The 23,469-nt window shown below is 41.5% G+C and overlaps 1 protein-coding gene across 1 annotated transcript; it reads left to right on the forward strand.

The window, feature by feature from the left end:
• Positions 1-863: 863 nt before the first annotated feature.
• On the forward strand, positions 864-19,551 carry LIX1L (limb and CNS expressed 1 like). The gene is made up of 6 exons (XM_049879874.1): positions 864-1,236; positions 10,986-11,149; positions 13,865-14,005; positions 18,078-18,173; positions 18,894-18,971; positions 19,309-19,551. Exons 1-6 carry the CDS (start codon positions 951-953, stop codon positions 19,549-19,551), a joined length of 1,008 nt encoding a protein of 335 aa, XP_049735831.1. The 5' UTR covers positions 864-950.
• The last annotated feature ends 3,918 nt before the right edge of the window (positions 19,552-23,469 follow it).

A 23,469-nucleotide genomic window follows, 5' to 3' on the forward strand; every position in this document is an offset into this window, starting at 1 on the left:
CAACTCAAAGCAACACTATAGGACAGAGTAGAACTGCCCCGTAGGGTTTCCTGGGCCGTGATCTTTATGGAAGCAGACTGCCACATCTTTCTCCCAGAGAGGAGCTGGTGGGTTTGAACAGCTGTCTTTTTGGTTAGCAGCTGAGCACTTAACCACCGCACCGCCACGGATCCTTAGAATAGGTGAAATGAGAAAATTACCCAACAATGTGGCATACAAAAAGATCAAAATACTAGGAGTCAAAAGACCTTTGTCTGAATGAACCCTCCTGTGCCATTTCCTAGCTATTGAATTTTGGGCAATTTAGCCCCTCTGAATGTCTATCCATTAATAACAAAATCTAGTTAGTGATTGTGATTATTAAGTAAGACATCGCAACAAAGTACATTGCACAGTGCCTAACATTTAATACGTGCTCACTATCTTTCCTTACTTTGGCCCTACCACCAGTTGTATGGGATCTTGGACAAGTCACGTCACTTAATCTGAGCTACAGTTTTCCTCATTTACATCTTAAAATGAAGTGGCCAGATAAGTGATTTACAAAAATCCTCTCACTCTGCCTACACTTCCCCGAGTCGTGTTGGATTCAGTACTATTTTTCCTTCAAGCCCGGTCCCAGGAGTCAGGCCCCTTTTCCAGTACTCACCACAGGACTTCCAGAGACGCACCCTAGCTATGCTTTTTCCGTTAAGGAGAATACCGCTTTTTCTCTTTACAATCGGTTGCTCAGAACCTCCGCCCTCCTCAATGATTTGCCTATGGCGGAGCTGGAGCCCGCCAGCTCCCGCCCCCCCCAGTGATCGGCATAGGACCTGGCTTGTCCCCGCCCCCGCCTGACTGATGGCTGGGCCGCGGCACCGCCCTCGGTCCTCTAGCTGGCTGGGGTGCTGAGACCGTTAACTCGCCAGGCTGGCAGGCTCCCGGCGGCTACTCCACTGGAGGCCGAGATGGAGACGATGCGGGCGCAGCGGCTGCAGCCTGGGGTGGGCACCGGCGGGAGGGGCACTCTGCGGGCATTACGGCCCGGAGTGACCGGGGCCGCGGCTGCCGCCACCACACCCCCAGCGGGCCCGCCACCGGCCCCGCCGCCCCCCGCCCCGCCCCCGCTGCTCCTGTCTGGGGGCCCCGGCCTGCCCCTGCCCCCCGGCGCCTCCGGCAGCCCCGCGGTGCTACGGGAGGCCGTGGAGGCTGTGGTGAGGAGCTTCGCCAAACACACGCAGGGCTACGGCCGAGGTGAGTCTGCGAGTCTGGCCTCCTGGGGGACCTCTTCGGTATGGGAGCCTCCATCCTACAGTCCTCTGGATCGCTTTTCCTGGCGCTGAGCCCGTACATGCATTTCCTTTTGGGGAGTTTCCTTCAGGCTACACACATACACACACACACACACACACACACACGCACGCACATACGCACACACTCATACACACGTCTAAATCTCCCCTCCCCCTTTATTACTATTATATTCCCCAGGGATCCCTTTTTTCAGATGCAACCCTCTTCCTAACCCTTTCTTCTTCAGAAATGGAATTCCTTCTGTCCCTTAACGCCTTTACACCTCTCTAACTTTGGGAAGGATTCTGTTCCCCTTTGTTGTGGATCTCATCCTATATCTCAGATAGAAGACATATCTTGTCCGTACCCTCTCAATCTGTCTTCTGCGATCTCAGCAATTCTGCACTCCCCTGTTCATTTACTCCATTTCCTTAACCTTGACTTTTTCATTCCTTTCTTACTTTACTCTGAGGTTTCCAATACAGCTTCAGATTTTCTGGAGAATTCGGTAACCCTCCCACCTTCACAAGTTACTCGTAATAATTGTGCCTTTAAATCTAGGACCCATACCATCAAGCCCACACCAGCTTTCTGTGACTTAGTACTTCACTTTGGTGTCTTTTGTAGTATAGACCCTCTCTACTTGGGCCTCTCTGTCTGGCTGGCTCTGTTTTCCTGGCCTTTGGCCAGGAACTGAAGAAAAAAATCCCAGACCTTGGCTCCCTCGATGTTAAATTCTGTGTAAATAAGCCAGGCGGAGACCCTATTTCCATTAGAAATCTTTATCTTGAAGATTCCTAATTTCTAGGGTTTCTGAGAAGGAGATGTGAGGGTTTTCTTTCTTGTTTTTAACTAGTGTAGAATTGCCTGTCTGAGTTCAAGTTCCAAATTTACACTGTAAGTAAAGCGAGTAAAAAGTAAGAGTGTTAAGTAACAGGTAATAGGCGAATGTGATACAGAATTTAGGTCTGCAATTCTGTGTGCTTGGCCACTACTGCTTGCCTGTAAGTGACTACGTCTTTAACAATAATACAGAGAAAGATCGCAGGGCTTTCCCTGGGCAGTAATGAATTTTTTTTTTTTTTTTTTTTAGCGGAAGGGTAGTGAAAATAGAGCCCTGGTGGCATAGTGGTTAAGAGTTTGACTGCTAACCCAAAGGTCGGCAGTTCTAGTCCAACAGCCGCTCAGTTCTAGTCTGTCCTATAGGGTCTCTATGAGTTGGAATAGACTACACAACAATGGGTTTTTTGTTTGTTTTGTTTTTGTTTTGGTAGTGAAAAGAGCACACAGAGGTTTTGGAGTCATACAGGTCTAGACAAGCCCAGATTAATTCTCTGTCATTTACCAGCTACTGTCCCCTAGGGAAGTGACTTCGCCTCGGTGAGCTTCAGTGTCCTCAAGGGTTATGATGAGGATTAAACTGAGATATGGCACCTGACACATGATGTGTACTTACTAAATGGTAATTATTATTTCAATAAAACTCAAATTCGTTGGTTCATATTTTCTTGGGAAGAAGCTGTCTTGTTTTCTTGCACTCTCAAATACTGATGATATAAGCCCAAAGACTCCTGTGAACAGATTTTTAGATCTATTTTGGTATATGTCCAATCATTCACTTACCATCAGTTTCCCTTTGTTTTGTAGGTACTCTGAGGTGCTGGGGATGCAACATGGGTATGATTTTGAAACTCATTAAGAGGGAATATACTTTTTTTTTTCAGTTTAATTCCTAGATTTAACAGGGCTATGCGAGGGAACTGCCATCAGCAGTTGTCCTGCTGCTTCAGGTCCCTATAAATTGTAGACCATGGGAAGGTCTTTACCTTTGGACATAGGAGTAGCCAGGAGGGGTAACCCTAAATCTGATGCCTTTCTCTTGGAAACTTACAGAAGTTTATTAAAATTGCATAGGAGTATACCTTTTCTTGTCTGTGTTACCTGGAGAGCCTCTGGTCTGGCTTCTAATCTGAGCATCCTGTGAAAACTTTTTCATTTCCCTAGGAGGGGACTGTGCTGGCAAAGAGCAACCAGTCAGGCTGCCCACTCTGTGATGAGTCTCTCCTCCAATCTCCCCACCTCCCACCACAGGCCTTCTCATTATTCTTGAGTTTTTCATTTCCAGTCTGGATGTCCAGCCAGTACGTTGAGAGACTTTGGCAGATAGTTCAGTTTCAGGCAAGTAGAATTTCTGTTGATTTAGCCCAGAAGCCCTTCACCACATGGAATCACTTACTCTGCTTCGATTAATAGGCAAAACTGCCATTGGCATGTACCCACATACCCATGTGACTGATGGCATGGTATTTGGGAGCTGGCTCTATTCCTCTGAATACAATTTACTTTGGCCTTTGCCCAGACCATTCCCCAACCCAGCAATGCTTTACTGCATCATCTTTAATTCATATCTTTTATCTTCCCAAGTGCTCTAAATTCACCCTTTGCAGCCACAGTCTTTAAACTTACCTTCACTCATGTAGGATCTCACCATTTATATAAAAACTCTTCAGGTATTTCACCCGTTTGTCTTGTTATTATCACACTACCTCCCCCAAGACACACACAGCTCGGTATGCTGTAGATTCTTAATCAGTTTATAGTGGAATCAGAAAACTTGGCCCTGCCAAATAGTAGCTGTGTAATCTTGGATAAATTCCTTCATATCCGTAGGCCTCATCTGTTGCATTTATTCATTTGACAAATACTTTTTGAGCATCAGATGCAGTGATGAGCAGGACAGATACTCAGCCCTTATCCTTGTGGAGCTCATAGTCCACTTTACAGAGCAAGTGTGAGGATTAATAGTGCAATGAAGCAGGACAGCAAAATAGAAAGTGTTGGCTGGCTCTAGAGCCAAACAGACACTGGTTCTAAATCCTAGATCTGCCGATTGTGGTTTGCTCCTTACTTTCTTTTCTGTAAAATGGGTATTATAATACCAATCTTGATTTTTTTGTGTGGATTCAATGACATCATGAATGTCAAGCATACAGTACTTGGTATTCAATGAGTAGTTGCTATTATTACTCATTTTGAAGTGCTTTGAAAACTGTGGTATGGTAGATATTACTATTTCCTCTGCCATTTTTTTCCCCACGTGACATATAGCCCCATTCTTCTAATGTTTGACAGCTGGCAATCCCTAAACTGGCATGACTGACTAAATTGCAAAGTCACTTTCCTTGTTCTATAACTGCTGCATTGCCCTCTTCAAACCAGTTTCTTTGAGTTATTTCTCTGTCTTTATGTCAAAGTATGGCTATGTGATTAGAGATTTTGCCCAACTACTTCCCTAGATTGAACAAATGAATCTTGTATTTTGTAGTTAGTTTTTCTTTTTCCTCAGAAACACAGACAGCTGCTTTGCCTATAAATGATTGCGGAGTTAAACTGATTGACCTGTTTTTGGAAATGTTCGGTTGTTTCTTGTATTAGTTTCCTGTGACTGCTGCAACAAATTGCCACAAACTTTGTGGCTTAAAACAACAGAAATTTATTCTCCTACAGTTGTTAAGGCTAGAAGTCCAAAATTAGTATTACTGGGTTGAAATCAAGGTGTCTACAAGGACACACTCTCTCTAGAGGCCTTAGGGGAGAATCCATCAGACCTCTTCCAGCTTCTGGTGGCTGCCGGCATTTCTTGGTTTGTGACTGCATCACTCTAATACCGTATAGGCCTCTGTGGCCACATCTCCATCCCCTCTTGTGTGTGTCATCAAACTTCCTTCTGCCTGCCTCTTATAAGGACGCTTGTAATTGCATTTAGGGCCCATCTGGATAATCCAGGATAATCTTCCCCATCTCAAGATCCCTAACCTAATCATATCTGCAAAGTCTTTGCCACATAAGGTAACATTCGCAGGTTCTAAGGATTAGGTCGTGGACATGGGGGGGGGCATTTTCAGCATACCACACACAGTCTCTTCTCAAAGTCACTGTTGCTTTGCAGTCCTCTCTTCCAAAGAATCTGCTCACTCTGGGTCTCTACTCTCCCCCCATTGTTGAATGAGTTACTGTCTCAAATTGAGAGGTAAGAAGGTCTCCCTGATCACATGTCGGGTGATAAAAATAGGGCAGCCTGGCTTAATTCACATTATTATTGTAAGTTACAAGTAATAGTGAGTAGCTATCCTCCTTAAGGGTAGCTCTGGATTTGTAGTTATTGAAGAAACGGTCTGCATTATTATATTTAAATTCTTGTCAGTGGTGTTTGCTCTATCCAGGAGTTGCATGTATTTTATAGATCTCTTTTTAAAATTTACTCAGTGGTTTCCACGAGCAACCAAAATAAAACATCAAGTTCTGTGGCTTTTCTATTCTTTACATTCAGCAGGTCCCTTGTGTGTCGCAAACAGTCTTCCTGGAATGGGTCCAGGAGAGAATCTTTTGGGAAAAAACAGTATTTAAGTAACACCAAGTAATTGTGGGTAAAAGTGCTGTGGAAGACTGATTTTTCTCTGCATTGAAATGCACTGTCTTAGTCATCTAGCGCTGCTGTAACAGAAATACCACAAGTAGATGGCTTTAACAAAGAGAAATTTATTTTCTCACGGCCTAGGGTAGGTTAAAAATACAAATTCAAGGCGTCAGCTCTAGAGGAAGGCTTTCTGTCTCTGTCAGCTCTGGAGGAAGGTCCTTTTCATCAATCTTCCCCTGGACTAGGAGCTTCTGTGCACAGGAACCCGGGGTCCGAAGGACACGCTCTGCTCCCGGCACTGCCTTCTTCGTGGCATGAGGTCCCCATGTCTCTCTGCTCACTTCTCTCTTTTATATCTCAAAAGAGATTGACTTAAGATGCTATCTAATCTTATAGATCTCATCAATATAACTGCCCTTATTCCATTTTACCAACCTCATACATAATGATAGAATTTACAACACACAGAAAATCTCATCAAATGACAAAATGGTGGACAATCACACAATACTGGGAATCATGGCCTAACCAAGCTGACACATCTTTTTGGGGGACACAATTCAATCCATGATATACACTGAAAAATATGTTGTAATTGTATTTTAATGTGCCTGATTCCTCACTGGATAATACATTCCTAGACAGGAAGAACCTTTTCTCAATGATCAGCACAGCTGTGTGCACATAGCGAGTACTGAATACATATTTGTTGAAACAAACGTGATATAAATATGAAGGTGATAGAAGGCATGTGGAATATTTGGATGATTCAGTGGTACCTTCTAAAAGTTGAAGTGTCAGATGAAATATTGTTAACCAACCTCTCTATCCTCCGTAGTAATGTGAATTAAGCCAGGCCAGCCTCTTCTCGTCGTTCAGATGTGATCAGGGAGAACCTTCTCACTTAACTCTCAGTTTCATTACCTATTTATTACATGTTTATCCATATTCCCCCCACCACAAAATTATATTTATTCTTATGCTGTAAAATGTTTACTGTGGTTTCATGTGTTGTTTTAATGGTTTTTCTGTGGTAGATATATGATCTGTCCCTCTCGTTTCACTTAGACAGCTATCTAGTATTTTTTCTTAAGGATGAAAACCAAATTATTCTTTTTTGTTGTCGTTCAACACCATGGTACAAGCAATTAAATATCCCTCACTATTTGCTTGTCCCTTTCAGCCCAGCACCTGTCAGTGACTTCCAGAAAGCAAGTATAGCTGTCAGATATGTATGCTCAGTCACTTCCACCCTTCCACCTCACTGTTCTTTAACCATCCTACGTAAACCATTATACCAATGGTTTCACACTGCTATAATCTGATGAAAACTATGGCATCCCTCCCCACACACAGAAATGCTCAAATGCACTCACACACAGTTTTACTTACAGTTTAGGGGGCTTGTAGACCCCCATAAAGTTCAGCCATGGACTGGACATTGGACCCTAGGTTAAGATTCCTAAATAGGAGAGAACATTGGCATCAGGATATCTAGATTCATGCCTTAGCTCTGCCTCAGCTCTGTGACCTCGAGCAAGTCATTTTACCCTTCCTTTTTTTTTTTTTTTAGCCTAATTTGGAGTAGTCGATCTCTAAAGCCCTTCCCAGCTCTAAAATGAATGAGTCTATGAGCATTTTCAAATGCAGATCACAACAAATTGTTTTTTTGCTGATCACTTTGACCAATTTTCCATTTCATGCTCACATTTCTGAAATACGACTTCCCATTTCCTTTGGCTTTGGTAATCATTAAAAAATGGTCTCTGCACTCTGTGCCAAAAGGGATTCAACTGGACATAGAATAGACATGTGCTTTTTAATAGAACCTTCCCTATTATAGTGGTCTCTTCCTCCTTCCTTTTTATTCCAGTATTCTCCTTGTTGTTTGCATGTCAGGAGAGCTGTCGCCCAGTGCATTGTGCAGAATTGTCTCAAAGAGGTAGCTGGGGCTGAAAAGATCTCAATGGAAAGAACAAAGATGCCTAAGCTTTCTGGGCAGCAGTGACCTTTGAAGAGCCCGTGCCAAAACTAAGGGTGGGAAAGACCGAGTTGCCTTTTCATGGTGGCTTTTAATGGAAGAATGAACATTCTTAAAAGTCAGTTAAATATAGGTTATTAGAAAATAGCTTCTGCTGTGTTTCAAACTCTGGCTGGTATGTAGGGTACTTACCTGGTTGCAGACCAAGTGAGATAACTTCTATTATTGGCCACTGGGTTTTGAACACCTTGTTGGCAGGGAATGTCTATTACTCATTTTTGCAACCCAAATGCCCTGGTAGTGCAGAGGTTAGAAGCGTTCCGTAGCTAAACAAAAGGTTGGCAGTTTGAACCCACCAGCCACCCTGTGGCAGAAAGATGTGGCAGTTTGCTTCTGTAAAGATTACAGCCTTTTTACAGCCTTGAAAAAAAACCCTATGGGGGCAGTTCTACTCTGTTCTGTAGGGTTGCAATGAGTTAGAATCAATGCGCGGGCAAAGGATTTGGTTTGGTTTTTTTGGAATGCCTAGTAGAAATCCATGCACCTATTAAGTGCTCAATTTTTTGCTTGATGTGTGTGGCAACCGTGAAAATGTGCTGCTCTGACCTCCTGCTGTGGCGAGTATAACTGACTGACAGCCCCAGCTGCTGCCCCCTTGGGGTCCATGACCATGTTTCCACTGAGGCCACGCTTCCTGAAGGCTGCTCCCAGCCAGTAACTGAACATAGTGGGGTTACTAAGGCAAGCACATTCTGGTGAGATGTGAAACTGCTTTGGCTCGAAGACTTCCTACCGGCCTGGCCAAACCTTTCTTGGAACCACACTGCAGTCTGAGACTCTCCTACCCAATCCTTCTCCTTTCCCTCTCTTTTTCCAAAGGTGTCAGACTTTCATTTAGTTTGAAGGCTCTCCCTGACTTCTCTTACTCCCTCCCCAATAAATCTCTTGCACGTCTATCCCATCTTGGAGTCTTCTTGGCAGACCTGAACTGATGCAGTATGAAAGAAGGAATAAATGAGTCCTTGTTGTGATTAGAGGTGGCGCAGTGGTTAAGAGCTTGGCTGCTAATCAAAAGGCCGACAGTTTGAATCCACCAGCTGCTCCTTGGAAACCTATGGGGCAGTTCTACTCAATCCTACAGGTTGCTATGAGTCATGACTTGATGGGAACGGGTTTGGTTTTGGTTTTGGTTTGGTGGTACAGTGGTTAAGGGCTCAGCTGTTAACCAGAAGGTCAGTAGTTCAAACCTACCAGCCGCTCCTCAGGAGAGAAATATGGCAGTCTGCTTCTGTAAATACTACAGCCTTGGAAACCCCGTGGGGCAGTTCTACTCTGTCCTATAGGGTCACTAGGAGTCACAATTGACGGTATCAGGTTTGGTTTGGGTTTGTTGTGATTAAGAGTAAGAGAATAGCCATGTTGCAAGATATCAGGAAGCGTGTGTGATAATTTTTATGTGGCTTTAGTTAAAACCGTTTGGAACCCAGGGTGATCATTTCCAAAGGCAAACCAATTTCATCTCTCCATTAAAACCCTTCATCGGCTTCCCATTGCTTTTAGGATAAAGCCAACATTCCTTAACATGGTCTACAAGGCCCTACATGGTCTTGTCCCTACTTCCTTTTGCAACCTCATCTTGTTTTACACTTCCCTTCACTCTCTATTCTAGCAGCACTGGCCCTCTTTTTAGTTCCTTTACTCACCACATTCCTTGCTGCCACAGAGCCTTTACACATGCTGTTTCCTCTGCTCACAGCACTATTCTCCCACCTCTTTGCCTTGTGAATTCCTACTTATCCTTCATATCCGAGCTTAAACATCAGCTCCTCAGGGTAACTTTCTTTGGTCTTTGCTTCTAGAACATTTTCCACTATCTACCACTCCTTTATAGCATTTACCCCAGTTACAATTTTACAGTTGTTTGAGATTATTTGATTAACATCTCTCTTCCTCTTTAGATTGTAAGATACATAAGGAAAGGAACCATGTGTGGTTTTGACCACTTTTGTAGTCTAGCATCCAACACAGAGTCTACCACAGAGTAGGTGCTCAATATATATTTGTGGAATGATTGAGCCTAAGTGTTAGGGGATAGGAGGAAGTGTTCTGGGATACAGTGACAGGTCTAGAATTTGATTTTACCCTACCTACAACTAACAAGTTAGTTGGTTACCATTTCATGAATGTTGGCAGAAGTCACAGGACTTCTAGGCCTGAGACAAAGTACTTTTATTACTCATAGCAAAACAAGTAGCATGAGCATCATGCTTGTTTGCACTGGTTCTCTTGGCTTCCCAAGTCCAACATGGAGAGCTCAGATGAATGCATTCGCATGCTGTGTGTTGTATTACAGGAGAGGAACACTGAGCTTGGGGAATCTGCCATTTTATAGCAAGCAGAGGGAGACATTACTTCATCCTTTAAAGTTTCTTGCTGCAAACACAACCTCAAGAAATGGCCCAGGTAAAGAGAAGTCGGGGTCTTATATTCTGGCATCCCAGCAAGATGTAAAGGAGCATGAGACAATGATGGAGGAGTGTCTTCCAACCCAACAGACAATTCCTTTAAACATTATTTATACCGAGTTACAGACCCCCAGGAGAGACTCTCTCTCAGCGCATATGAGGTGGTAACCAGGGTGGAAAAGGGATCTGACCACGGGTTTGGTCACAGGAAGCATAGTCTGGAGAATGACTAATAGAGCCATATTTCATTGAGAGGGAGTATGGCACAGTGCTTAAGAACATTGACTCTGTAACCAAGACTGCCTGCATTTGCATTCTAGTTCTGTTGCAGTCTAGATATTATAACCATGTGCAAATTATTTAACCTCTCTATGCTTCAGTTCCCTCATCTGTAAAATGGGAATAATATAATTAAGTGGGTAAAGCACTTAGAGAAATGGCTGACATTTATTAAGCGTTCACTAAGTGTTAGCACTTATTATTATAGTAGCAATTATTATTCTAGGTCTTCTGACTAATTGTGGGATCATCTACTTGCATTTCATTAGGCAGTGACAATGGTCTGCTGACCTTGGAAACTCTGCCTCCAATATTTATTCTCCTTTGGTGTCTAGGACTAATCAAAATGAGAATTAGGGAAGTGTAGGAGGAGGGTAGGCATACTCTGGTCTTTTCTTCCTGTACGAATGTATTTACTCATAGTCTAGGTTTATTAACTTAAATACTTTGAAATAGGAATAGATGGGGAGCTAAGGGATACACTCTTAATGTAGGTGCAGGTACTTACTGAAGTACACACCACTTGGAGGTGTTTTCATTGCTCAACTTACTACTTCTTTTTTTGTAGTGAATGTGGTGGAGGCACTTCAGGAATTCTGGCAGATGAAGCAGTCCCGTGGGGCTGACTTGAAGAATGGGGCCCTAGTGGTTTATGAGATGGTGCCTTCCAACAGCCCTCCATATGTCTGCTATGTCACCCTGCCTGGGGGAAGTTGCTTTGGGAGTTTCCAGGTAAGAGTTTCCAGGTGGCAGTAGCAAAGATAAGTGCTTAGGTGCAACTAATGGCTTTTTCCATCACTTTGGCCATTAAATCTTTGTCTGAAATGAGGTATTTGAGGACCTGACCAATTCTGGGGAAATCACTCTGGCAAGCATCTGAGGCCCATTTGACCACAAAAGAACCTCAGTAGCATGGTTTTCTTTGAGGCTTCAAAAGCTCAAACTCAATTTGAATCTGAGCAGTTATGACTATGCCTTTACTTAATATATATCAGACCACTAGCCCCAGCCCTTCTTCTGAGCTAGCTTCCATTATTGCATTCCAACCTCTTGTCATCTCTTTTTGAGGATTTAAAATACCTTTAGTCCTTTTCCATAGGCAATTACTAAAGAAAGCAATGTCTGGGTTCTCTAAGAGATTAAAGGGGAGGGACCATGTATGATAGAAATAGTACTCATCTAAAAGTTAGGAGATTCAAATCTCCATTTCCTGACTACCAGCTTGGCAATTCAGGTTCGCTTCTCTGGGCCTTAGTTTCCCCATCTATAACATGAAGGAGATAGGCTAGGTTATTTCTAAAGCCTCTTCTAGTACTAAAATTCTACAATTATATGAAAGACCTATAATATATGATGATGAAAAAAGTTATTGCTATTATAGAGTAGTGAGACATTTGACTAGTGTGGGTATTATCATCAAAGATGGATTTTGTACATTGCAGACAGGAAGGTAGCCTTCTGAATTGTCAGCCTAGGGTCTGAACAGGAATTTAGAGAAGAAAACAGACACCTTTGTTCTGTTTTCCATACGGTTTATATAAGCAACCTTTAAACAAGATTAGGCCCCCTGCTATGTGCTTGCATAGTACCATGAACTTCCCTTGTCATTATCACTTATCACAGCATATTATAATTGATTGCCTCTCTTAGTAGAGTATGCTCCACAGAGATTATGCCTGTCTTCTTTCTTCTTAGTGTTAAAATCCATACTGGCCAACTCCATGCTCAGCACATAGTAGGCACTTAATATATCTGTTGTATAAATGAATCCCATTGCAGCTCAGTTCCTTCCTCAAACAGAAACAATCCTAAAAAATGTTCATTTCAAATCAGGTGACTAATTTTTTCCCTCAGAATCCCAGCCATTTCAGAGAAGTAAATACATGCCCAGAATGACTTATGTTTATGCTTTCTTTTCTCAGAGAATAAGCTCTTTCCTTTCTCCTCTCACCTCTTCACATCGTTGAATAAGGATTTGAAAATTTTATGGTGATGCCCATTATTAGACCAGTGTAGTAATTGATTTCTGTTGTTTTCTGAAAGAGTGGAATTGTCTATCTTGGCTTCTTTTAGCTTATACTTTTATATCTACTTTGGCAGATGAAATTTCTCCCGGTGGTATTCTTTACAATGATCTTTTAAAAAATACCACTATTATAGTAGGCTGGGCAGTAGGCTAATGAATAGAGAAAGAAGTACAAACAGAAATTGAAGAAGCAAGAAGACTTAGGGTCAGTGTACCAAGCTCCATATGCTCCTGTCTCAGAGAGAGTTGTCAGCTAAAGGATATCGGGAATTACTAATATTAAGAATGGTTAACTAGTGAATATATCCCAGTCTACTTCTTTAAACTGTAACTTCACTTTCTTCCTTTCCTCTGATCCTAATCCTAAGTGACAAAGGACACAGAGGCCTTTGAGGCAGCCAGTGAAGATGAATTATAAAGGAATACTATGGTGCCAAAGGAGCCCTGGTGGTGTAGTAGTTAAAGCACTTAGCTGCTAACCAAAAGGTTGGTGGTTGGAACCTATCAGCTGCTCTGCAGTAGAAAGATGTGGCGGTCTGCTTCAATAAAGATTTACAGCTTTGGAAACCTTATGGGGCAGTTCTACTCTGTCCTACAGGGTCGCTGTGAGTCGGAATCGACTCAGCAGCAGTGGGTTTACGGTTCCTAGGGATCTGAAATTAAGTGATTTAAAACTTCTCAAAATCAGACTTGTTCTATGATCCCTGTGTTGGATGCAGTGTAAAAACATGAATATTTCTTGGTTTCCCTGGGTCAGCTTTTCCTGCCCTAGCCACTCCTTTCCTCCTTGCTTCTACCCGAAAATATAAAAGACTATAAATTCCTTCTTCAGACCTTAGACCCTGTTCAGGGGTAGCTCCTTTGGCTTACTGCATTATTGGGGAAATGCAAGCTCGCAGCTAAAAGTGAAGTCCAAGAATCCAGACGGGCGCCTCCCACAGAGACTGGAGGCCCCCTCTGCAGAAGCAGTCTGGGCATGGCTTTGTTCTAATCATGGGTTTTGTAGAGGGATCCAAGAAAACCTTGCCTGTCCATACAACAAGAGAACAAGGTACAGATTTCTTACAGTATGGCCAGAATCTGGCTTTTGAGTGATTAATTCTGTTGACAATTTAAACGGGGGTATTTTTCATGTCTGTTGATTATATGCTGACTTCAGCAGCCTTCCTTATTCTGCGTTCAATTTGGCATGGGCTACAGCATTCTCCAGCTCCTTAATGACTTCAGGATGTTGAATCAAAATTGTATTTCCACACACCCCAACCATTTTACAATCAAAATTTCGGAGAGTATGTTGAACACAATTGATTTATCCAAAGGCAGTCCAAGTGTCTTCTATCTCAAGTGTTTCCCTCCCACTGCTCCTTCCTCTCTCTCAGACACACATAGACATATATCTTCTCTTTCTCTCCCCTGCCTAGTTTTGCCCCACAAAAGCTGAGGCCCGGCGGAGTGCAGCAAAGATTGCACTAATGAACTCTGTGTTTAATGAACATCCTTCCCGGAGAATCACTGATGAGTTCATTGAGAAGAGTGTCTCTGAGGCCTTGGCATCTTTCAATGTAAGTTATTTGGAGTTGGAAGGAAGGAGAGGGGGGATGGGAGAACTGGCCTGTTGAGTCTTGTAAATTGCCGGGGAACAGTGAATGAATTCTTCTTTTCCTTCCTGCCTATGTCTCTGTTCTTCCTGTTTATTCTTTGTCAATCTTTTGTGTTACATGCGCCATATGTCTCAGTCTCTAATTCTTTCTGCGTGCTTATGTATTTGTTGTTGTTTTGTTGTTTTCGTTGCGTGCCTTTGGTATCTAAAAAAAAAAAGGTATCTAGAAACCTTTAATTCAAGATTTATGGAATTTTAGTGATATGCCAAAATAAAATTTGAGCTTGAATTTGCTTTTCCCAATTTTGGTGTAAGACTTAGTTCCTTCTTCCCTCGGTGTTCTTTTTTTATGTGCCTCTTTTTTCTTCTCACTTGTCTCTTGCCTTCATTACTTTATCTTATTAATAAAGAGTCCCTTTATGATACAGCATCTTGAGTTTTTTCCTTTCTAGGATGGGGAGGATAATTTATGTACTCTTTTTAAAAATAATACCTGTTCCTTGAAATAATGATGACAATAATAACCATATCTAATCCTAATAGGGAGCACTAGTGGCATAGTAGTTAAGAGTTTGGCTGCTAACCTAAAAACTGGCAGTTCAAACCTACCAGCCACTCCTTAGAAACCCTGTGGGGCAGTTCTACTCCAAGAGTTGGAATTGACTCGATGGCAATGGGTTTGGTTTGGTTTTTGTAATCCTAACTGAATATTTACGTTGTGTTAGGTACTGTTTTTTTTTTAGGTACTGTTTTAGGTAATTACATGTATTTTATCTTATTTGATCGTAACTATGATCCTATGAGGTATAAGGTATAAGTACTATTATTACCCCTGTTTTAAAACAGATGAGAAAATCAAAAACACAGAAGTGAAGTAATTTGCCTAAAGTGACGTAGCTAGTAAGTGGTAGAACCAAGACTGGAACATGAGCAGACTTCTATACCTTTTCTAGCTTAGGCATCTTAGAAATTAAAAGTGCCTTCTCCCTCCCCACAAATTCATTGATAATGCAATAAAGTCAGACCAATTTTCTATTTCTCTTCCCTTTGCTTTTAGTTGCAGCCCTGGTGGCACATTAGTTAAGAGTTTGGCTACTAACCAAAAGGTGGGCACTTTGAATCCACCAGCTGCTCCTTGGAAACCCTATGTAGCAGTTCTACTCTGTCCTATAGGGTTGGTGTGAGTCAGAGTTGACTTGATGGCAACGGGTTTGCTTTTTTGGCTTATAATTGTTGTTGTTGTTGTTAGGTGCCATCGAGTAGATTGTGACTCATAATGACCCCATGTGGCAGAGTAGAACTGCCCCATCGAGTTTTCTAGGCTATAATCTTTATGGAAGCAGACCGCCAGGTCTTTCTCCCATGGAGCTGCTGGGTGGGTTTGAACTACCAACCATTCAGTTAGCGGCTGAGTGCTTAACTGTTGTGGAAGATGTAACTGCATATACTAAATTGCCTCAGTTATCTGTTTTGTGGATTATTTGTTAAGCATTTAAAATCATAGATGGACTTTCCTCTGTTACCTAAGACCCATCTGTTTTTCTTTCTTTTTTTTTTTTGTATTAATTAAAGGCAATTAAAATTAGTAAAGTACATTTACTACTCTTAAGTCACCTAGTATATTATAAAATGAAACATTATTTTGGATAATGGAGACAGGATATGTAATAATTATGAGCATGGACTCTGAATTGATTGTTTTGAAATTATGGTTCTCCTACCCATGTGACTTTAAGCAAGTTATTTAATCTAAATTTCAGTTTCTTCACCTAGAAAATATGATAAAAATTATACTTATCATGTAGGGTTATTACGAGGATAAAAGAGATAATCTATTTAAGTGCTTAGCACATGTTGCCTGTTTAGATGCCTTTAGATGCAAGTAACAGAAAATATCACTTCGAGCTGACTTAGGGAAGTAAGTAAAGGAAGGAATTTATTATCTAATATGACAGAAGTCCACACGCAGAGCAGATTTCAGGGCTAGCTGATTCCGTAGATCAAGGATGTCTTAGTTACCTGGTACTGCCGTAACAAAAAATACCACAAGTGGGTAGCTTTAAAGAACAGGAGTTTATTTTCCCACAGTTCAGGAGGCTCCAAGTCCAAACTCAGAGTGTGGCGCTAGAGGGAGTCCTGCCTTGTCAGTGACCTCTGAAGTTCTTTGGCATTCCTTGGTGTTCCTTGGCATTCTTTGGGTGTTATTAGCTTAGGGGTGAGGGAATATGTGGAACTGGCTGAAAAGAGAAGGCAACTTCTCAGGAAATGGGGGAAGAAGCTGGTTACCTGTGTTCCCATTAGTCTCCTGGCCCTATTCGCCTAGTACAGGTTGATAAAAGGGTCATCAATAAACTAGGAGATGCCTCTGTTTTGAAAGTCCCAGCCAGCTCCAGGATCTAGAATTACCCTCAGTAATATTTAAGCCGGAGAGAAAAAACACCACCAAATGGCACCAAAACACAGCTGGTACCAGATGGATTTGGATTGTGTAACTGGACATCAGGTCCAGTACAATAATGTACCCACATTTTATACAATTGAAGTTTTTAAATCATACTTATCCATTTTGGCAAAGTTTTACTATATTTATTTAGTCCTCAAAACAACCCTATAAAGTGTGTCTGTGATTATTCCCATTGTACAGATGAGGAAACCGAGGGACAGAAAGGTTAAATGACTTCACCAAGGCCAAATGACTAGTCCATTCTCGTAACATCTATAGTGTATTACTTTTCACATACATTAGGCTTGAAAGTGGGACAACATGTCGTAGTTCTACCCCTGCAGGGTCAGGTAACCAATAGAAGACACACTAGGCAAATGTCCAGAAGGCTAAACTGGTACCCAGAATTTCCCATGCTTCTGCTTCCTACTGTTTCCCTTTAAAATGCATTTACCCATTTGTCCTCTAGGCTAGTCTAATCCTCTGTGCTTAATGTACTCATTCTGTTTTTTTTGCTAAATCAGGGCTCTTTCTGTGCCTCAGTGTTTCCCCTTTGTAAAACAGGGAAAATCAGATTAACCTTTATCTATTACCCCAGTGATACGGTTGCTATGAGTCAGAATTGACTCCAAGGCAAAGGGTTTGGTTTTTTATCACTCCAGTTAAAATGTGTGATGGACTTGGAGCCCTCTAGGGGTGCTGACCACTAGGGGTGCCACTAGCCACATATAGCTATTGAGCGCTTGAAATGTGGTTAGTACTATTTGGGGTGTGCTGTAAGTGTAAAATAGACACAAGATTTAAGACTTAGTATAAGAAAAAAATGTAAAATATTTCACTGTATTTTATATACAGTTGAAACAATATTTTGACTAAAAAAATTTTTTTTTTACATTGGGTTAAAGAAAATATATTATTAAAATTAACTTTACCTGTTTATTTTTATTTGAATATGGCTACTAGAAAACTTAAAATTAAATATGTGGCTTGTACCACAAGTACCACGGCCTCCAGCAGACTGAGTCCAGCACAACTAGATGGTGCCCAGCTACCACCACTGACTGCCCTGACAGGGATCACAATAGAGGGTCCTGGACAGAGCTGAGAAAAATGTAGAACAAAATTCTAACTCACACACACACACACAAAAAGACCAGACTTACTGGCCTTACAGAGACTGGAGAAACCCCGAGAGCATGGCCCCCAGACATGCTCAGTAATGAAGTCACTCCTGAGGTTCACCCTTCAGCCAAAGATTAGACAGGCCCATAAAATAAAATGAGACTAAATGGGCACCAGCCCAGGGACAAGGATAAGAAGGCAGGAGGGGACAGGAAAGCTGGTAATGAGGAACCCAAGGTTGAGAAGGAGAGAGCGTTGACATGTCGTGGGGTTGGCAACCAATGTCACAAAACAATATGTGTATTAATTGTTTAATGAGAAACTAGTTTGCACTGTAAACTTTCACCTAAAGTGCAATTTAAGAAAAAAAATATGCAGCTTGCATTGTATTTCAATTGGACATCGCTGCTCTAGGTAATGAAAGTCCTGACTGAAAACCTATTTGTCGTCTTCTTTCCTCTGTTACCAGGGCAACAGGGAGGAGGCTGACAACCCAAATACAGGGATTGGTGCTTTTCGTTTCATGTTGGAATCCAACAAGGGCAAGTCAATGTTGGAGTTCCAGGTACTGTTCCACCTACTTCCCTGGCTCTAATAACCTGGCTTAGCCTGCTTCCATGGCCTGCATTCTTTTACCCTAATTGAGCCATTCTTCCCATTCCCGTTTGCTCCCTGTTTTCCTCAGATGGGTAACCTCACAGGCCATAACACTGTTCAGAATTGCTTGCATAAAAGTACTTTATAATCAATAAAGCACTACATAAATGCATTTTAAAAAATTCATATACTTTGTGCACTGGTTCTCCCTGTGAATGGGTCTCATTGGAACAGTAAGCCATTCCAACTCCTCCTTAAATTTTTCTGTCTAGAAAACTTTGCATTGAATCTAATTTTCACTGCCTGATACTTTTCAAATATAAATAACATTCCGTCTAAGCAAGCTGTCTTTGCCCAACAATAGGTGCCTTCTGATTTTAATGAGGATTTTTAAAAACATGTAGTCCCCATAATTCCTCTAAAGTTAAGATCTAGTATTTCCAATCAGAGAAATGGTTAATGCCTCCTAAAAAACCCAGTCCAGTCCTACTTATCTCTAATTCATTGAAACTCAATTGGGAAGGAAGGAGAGAAGATTATAAATATGTTCCTTCTCCCAGGGTCATATTGTAATTGGTAATGAGAAAAGCTTTCACAAATACATTTTGTAAAAGGCTCCTCGTGTAATTCGTATGTATCCTCACACTTTAAAATCACTGTCCTGGCACTTCATATCTTCTTCCCCCAGGAGCTAATGACTGTTTTCCAACTGCTGCACTGGAATGGCAGCCTTAAGGCCATGAGGGAAAGACAGTGCTCTCGGCAGGTAAGGAGATTTTATGGGTGGGGGAGTCTGGCAGAGGACCATTTTCAGGTGGCTGCTGTTAGAAATATACAGGCCTTTGGCTACCAGGCTGTAAATACTGGAAGCCTTACTTAAGCACTCTTTTCACTCCTATGATCTTTCCTATTCAAATCTTATCTGTGATTCTTTTGCCTGTCTTGCCTCCCCAACTGGGAAGTTCCCTTTAAGAATCAACTTAGGAGGCTTTAGGTGCTGACTTCAGTTAAGACTCCAAGGCTAAGAGTTTCTAGGCCCAGTTGATCAGTGTGATATGAACCTTTACCTTGTTGGTGACCTTCACATTCCCCTCCCCCACCAGGAGGTGTTGGCGCATTATTCACACCGAGCTCTGGATGATGATATTCGCCACCAAATGGCATTGGACTGGGTGAGCCGGGAGCAGAGTGTGCCCGGGGCACTGTCTAGAGAGCTGGCCTCCACTGAGCGAGAGCTGGATGAAGCGAGGCTGGCAGGCAAGGAGCTGCGCTTCCACAAGGAGAAGAAAGATATTCTCATGCTGGCTGCTGGGCAGTTGGGCAATATGCATTCTTCCAACTGCTAAGCATCTACCCACGTACATCCCATCCTCTCCTGGTCCTTTTTTATGTCTCCTTTCTAAGACTTAGGATGCTTTCTGTACATACTTTCTCAATTTTATACTTTCAAATATAGATATATATATATATATATATGTATAAATTCTACACCTGGATTCCTATGTGCTAAAAAATCCCATTTCTTATTTCCAGCATTTGGATGTAGTTTCATTGGAAACATCCCCACTCCAGTTTATGAGAAGGCTGTCTTTGGAGCTTTGCTGGCTCTCATAATCCCAAATTTCAGTAGCACAGAATGATTGACTAAGTGTTCACATCTCCATCTTTTAAAAGGACAGGTAGCCTGAATAAGGAGTATGTGCCCCACACTCACCCTCATTCTTGCTTTCTTTTAGATTCAAACAGAGCATGAGTATGAAGCCTTGAGCTAAACCTGCTTGGCTTGGTACCAAGTTGTTCCTCCAGTAATTAGATCTTTCCCACCCTAGACCCCACCATCACCACCTCTACCACCCAACTCCTTCCCTACCTCCAAATGCTACTTTATTTTTAGGCTTCATTATTATTGAGGCTTGCCTTATTATCTGGTTTATTTTTAAATTACTCCTGAGAAAGTTCCCAGGAACAAAAGGAATTATAAACATAATTCATGGGGCTTTACTATCTAGGTTGCCCCCGAGGTGTATCTATACCATATCAGTACTCCAGATTTCTGGGTGCACTCCACGCTGCAGAAGAGGTCAGGGTTAAAGTTGCTTAATCTTGAAATATTCCTTTCTTACTCGTCCTCCACTGCTCACCCAGCTTAGTCAAGCCCTGTATTTAGTTCTTCCTTCTTCCTTTCCTCCCATCATTTTACTCTTTGGAAACATTATCTGTCCTATTTGGTAAGGGCCATGTTCTACTCGTTTCCACCAAGTTGCTGCTATTTACTACCGTAGATGTATGTAACCTTAGATTCTCATTTGTTTTCAATGTTTTACTCTTCCTCCACACTGATTATTAGAAAATGAGTTGATCCAGAAAGTTAGGTGAGACTTTGGTATTATGACATTTCCTAATTGGAACCTTGGGAGACTACAAGGGGGAAAGAGAATCAATGGTCAGCTAGTTGTGTTTTAATACTGTGATATTCCCCCTCCTCTCTCATGGGAAATTTTCCTTTTAGAGAATATTTTGAGATTTTTATCAAAGATATATTTTCTCCTTATTTCTGTGATCTGCTTTATAATATATTGCTCAGTGTATTTTCTAAATTGAGCTTGGGGAAGTTTATTGCTCCTGCAGTTGGGCTTTCCATTTAACAACTATACAGACTTTGCTTTTAGAAATAGGAGGTAGCTCTCAGTTTGCTATTGTGGATCAGATATGGACAAGACGAAAGGCAGCTTTCTTGCTTTTGAAATCATCTTGGTGATCAGGACATAGGGGGTCAGATATAAAGTAATCCAGCTATGGTTGTGTTAGTGCTTGAAAGGGGCTTCCTTGAATTCTTCAAGCCCCTCTCTATGAAGCACATGTGAGGATGGAGTAGAGGCTACTAATCTGCATTAAATAATAGGTGTGTCTATTCTATTTTTATTGTTGTTCATAACCCAGAAGTCATAAACCCTCCAAATTCTCCTATGCTCCTTTCTCTGGGAAGAAGTGTTAAGGGGTATGAATTATGGCAAGAATTTTTCTTTGGATTTCCTGGGCTTATTATTTTTCTCGAACACCAACCATTAAGATCTCAAAGAACTTGAGAAAAATTGTACCCTAATCTGTCCATTTGGTGTTAAAGGGTTTTCTTATCTTTTCAGTATTTTCTATGTACTTATGTGTATAACTTTATACAATTAAAAATAGAATTTTGTCTAGTGAGCCAGATTGACTCTTTCTTGAAACCTATTGGAGCCCTGGTGGTGCAGTGGTTAAGAGCTATGTCTGCTAACCAAAAGGTCAGCAGTTCAAATCTACCAGCTGCTCCTTGGAAACCCTATGGAGCAGTTCTACTCTGTCCTATAGGGTCGCTATGAGTCGGAATCGACTGAACAGCAATGGGTATATATCAGAAGAGTTAAAAAAAAAAATGACCCTTTCTCTCACATATATACTAAAAGTGAATTTTTTATTAGTTTTTTTTTGGGGGGGGGCAGGTAGAAATAAGATTGTACTACTGGGAAAAGGGAGCCTGCCCAGCCCTTTCTCCCTTTTCTAAACCTGTGGGGACTTTGGGTTCTGTCCTTGGCCCTTTCTCCAATAGCTCTACCCACTCCCACTGGCATTCTTACCTGCGTAATGGCTTCAACTCCACTATATACATTATTCTCAAATCTGTGTCTTCTGTGTTAACCTGTTTTGAGCTTTATATTTCCACCTATTGGACATTACCACCTGAATATGCCACAAGAACTTTAAACTCATATGTTAAAAATAAAACTCATCTTCTCCACACTTGATCCTCTTTGACTCCCCATATCTGTTATTGGAATCATTACCTACCTAGTTATCTAAGCTAGAAACCTCAGGTTCACTTCGTGTTCCCTACTGTTATCCAATCACTCTATCTCCTACAGTTCATGTCCTTAGGATCTCTGGGCTGGACCACTGTAATAGCTTCCTAACAGGTCTCTGTCTCCATTCTTAACTCCCTCCACATCACCCACAGATTTCTTTCTAAAACACTTGCTTAAACCATCATTTACCCATCTTCACATTCAGCAGTATTTCCTAAAGTCTTAGATGTGAATCCTTGGTGTTACCTGAGATGATTTTAGATGGTAGATAGACAAACATTTTTTAGTTTTAGTTGTTAGGCTTTTATTTCAATTTCTAGTAGAAAAATAATAGTTTTCCATTTATGGTAGCAATATTAAAATTTTCTTTTAATGTAAATTTATGTTTAAAAAGTCAGTCTATTTAAGGAAAAATACTAAGTAAAAAAATAGTAAAAGACTATTTGCACATATTAAAGATCATAAATACTTATTTTTGAAGTAGAGAAATTTCTTGCTTACAGGGTAAATTCCAAAACCCTAAGCGTGGCATACATTTTGACCCTAAACTGTAATTCCGGCTTAATTTCCCAGTCATGCAACATCATCCATATAGAATTTCTTGCCATTCTGATACTCACCCATTCAATGAATATTTACCACATGTCTACTATGAGCCAGGCACTTAGATAAAGTTTGGAGATACAGTTGTAAATTTATGAGTCTCTGCTCTGAGGCTTACATTCTAAGGGGAAAAACAGACATTAAACAAGTTAAAAGTAAACAAGGTAATTAAAGATTCTAATTTAAGTTCTGTGATGGAAATAAGAAGCCACGGTGGTACAGTGGTTAAGAGCTCAGGCTGATAACCAAAAGGTGAACAGTTCGAATCCACCAGCCAGCTCCTTGGAAACCCTGTGGGGTAGTTCTACTCTGTCCTGTAGGGTCACTGAGTCAAAATCAACTTGACGGCAACGGGTTTGATGAAAATAAACAGGTTGAAGAATAGGAAGGTGGAGAAGATGCCTTCAGGTGAGAGTAGTATTGGGACTTAAAGGATGAAGATGGTCAGGCATGTGAAGAGATGGAGAAAGAGCATCAGGAACAGAAGGTGCAAAAACCCTGAGATGGGGAAGAGCATGCAAGCCCATAGTAGAGGGAAAGTGTAGCAAGAGCTTCACAGGTGAGGGGAAGAATGGTAGTGGGGGAGAGGTTAGAGACATAGGCAGAGCAGGCTGTGCAAGTTTGAATTTTTATTCTAAATCCAACAGAAAGCAAGAGAAAGATTTTTAGTAGTCATGTGAATACTGATTTTGAAAAGGATCACTCTACCTACTGAGGAGAGTGGATTAGTATATCTCCTAGCGTCAGTACAACTGCTTTGATTGAAAAAGCCTTAAAGGCCTAGTTCTAATGCAAAGCCCTTCCTAACATTCATCTTCCTTT

This window comes from Elephas maximus, chromosome 3, assembly GCF_024166365.1.
Source record: "Elephas maximus indicus isolate mEleMax1 chromosome 3, mEleMax1 primary haplotype, whole genome shotgun sequence".
Lineage (NCBI taxonomy): Eukaryota > Metazoa > Chordata > Mammalia > Proboscidea > Elephantidae > Elephas > Elephas maximus.

What these genes read in the sequence shown, in the direction of transcription:
- LIX1L (XM_049879874.1), top strand. Translation starts at nt 951, where the DNA reads ATGGAGACGATGCGGGCGCAGCGGCTGCAGCCTGGGGTGGGCACCGGC. An exon ending in GTTGCTTTGGGAGTTTCCAG is followed by an intron (nt 11,150 to 13,864) that starts GTAAGAGTTTCC and finishes TCCCCTGCCTAG; the next exon opens with TTTTGCCCCACAAAAGCTGA. An exon ending in AAAGACAGTGCTCTCGGCAG is followed by an intron (nt 18,972 to 19,308) that starts GTAAGGAGATTT and finishes CTCCCCCACCAG; the next exon opens with GAGGTGTTGGCGCATTATTC.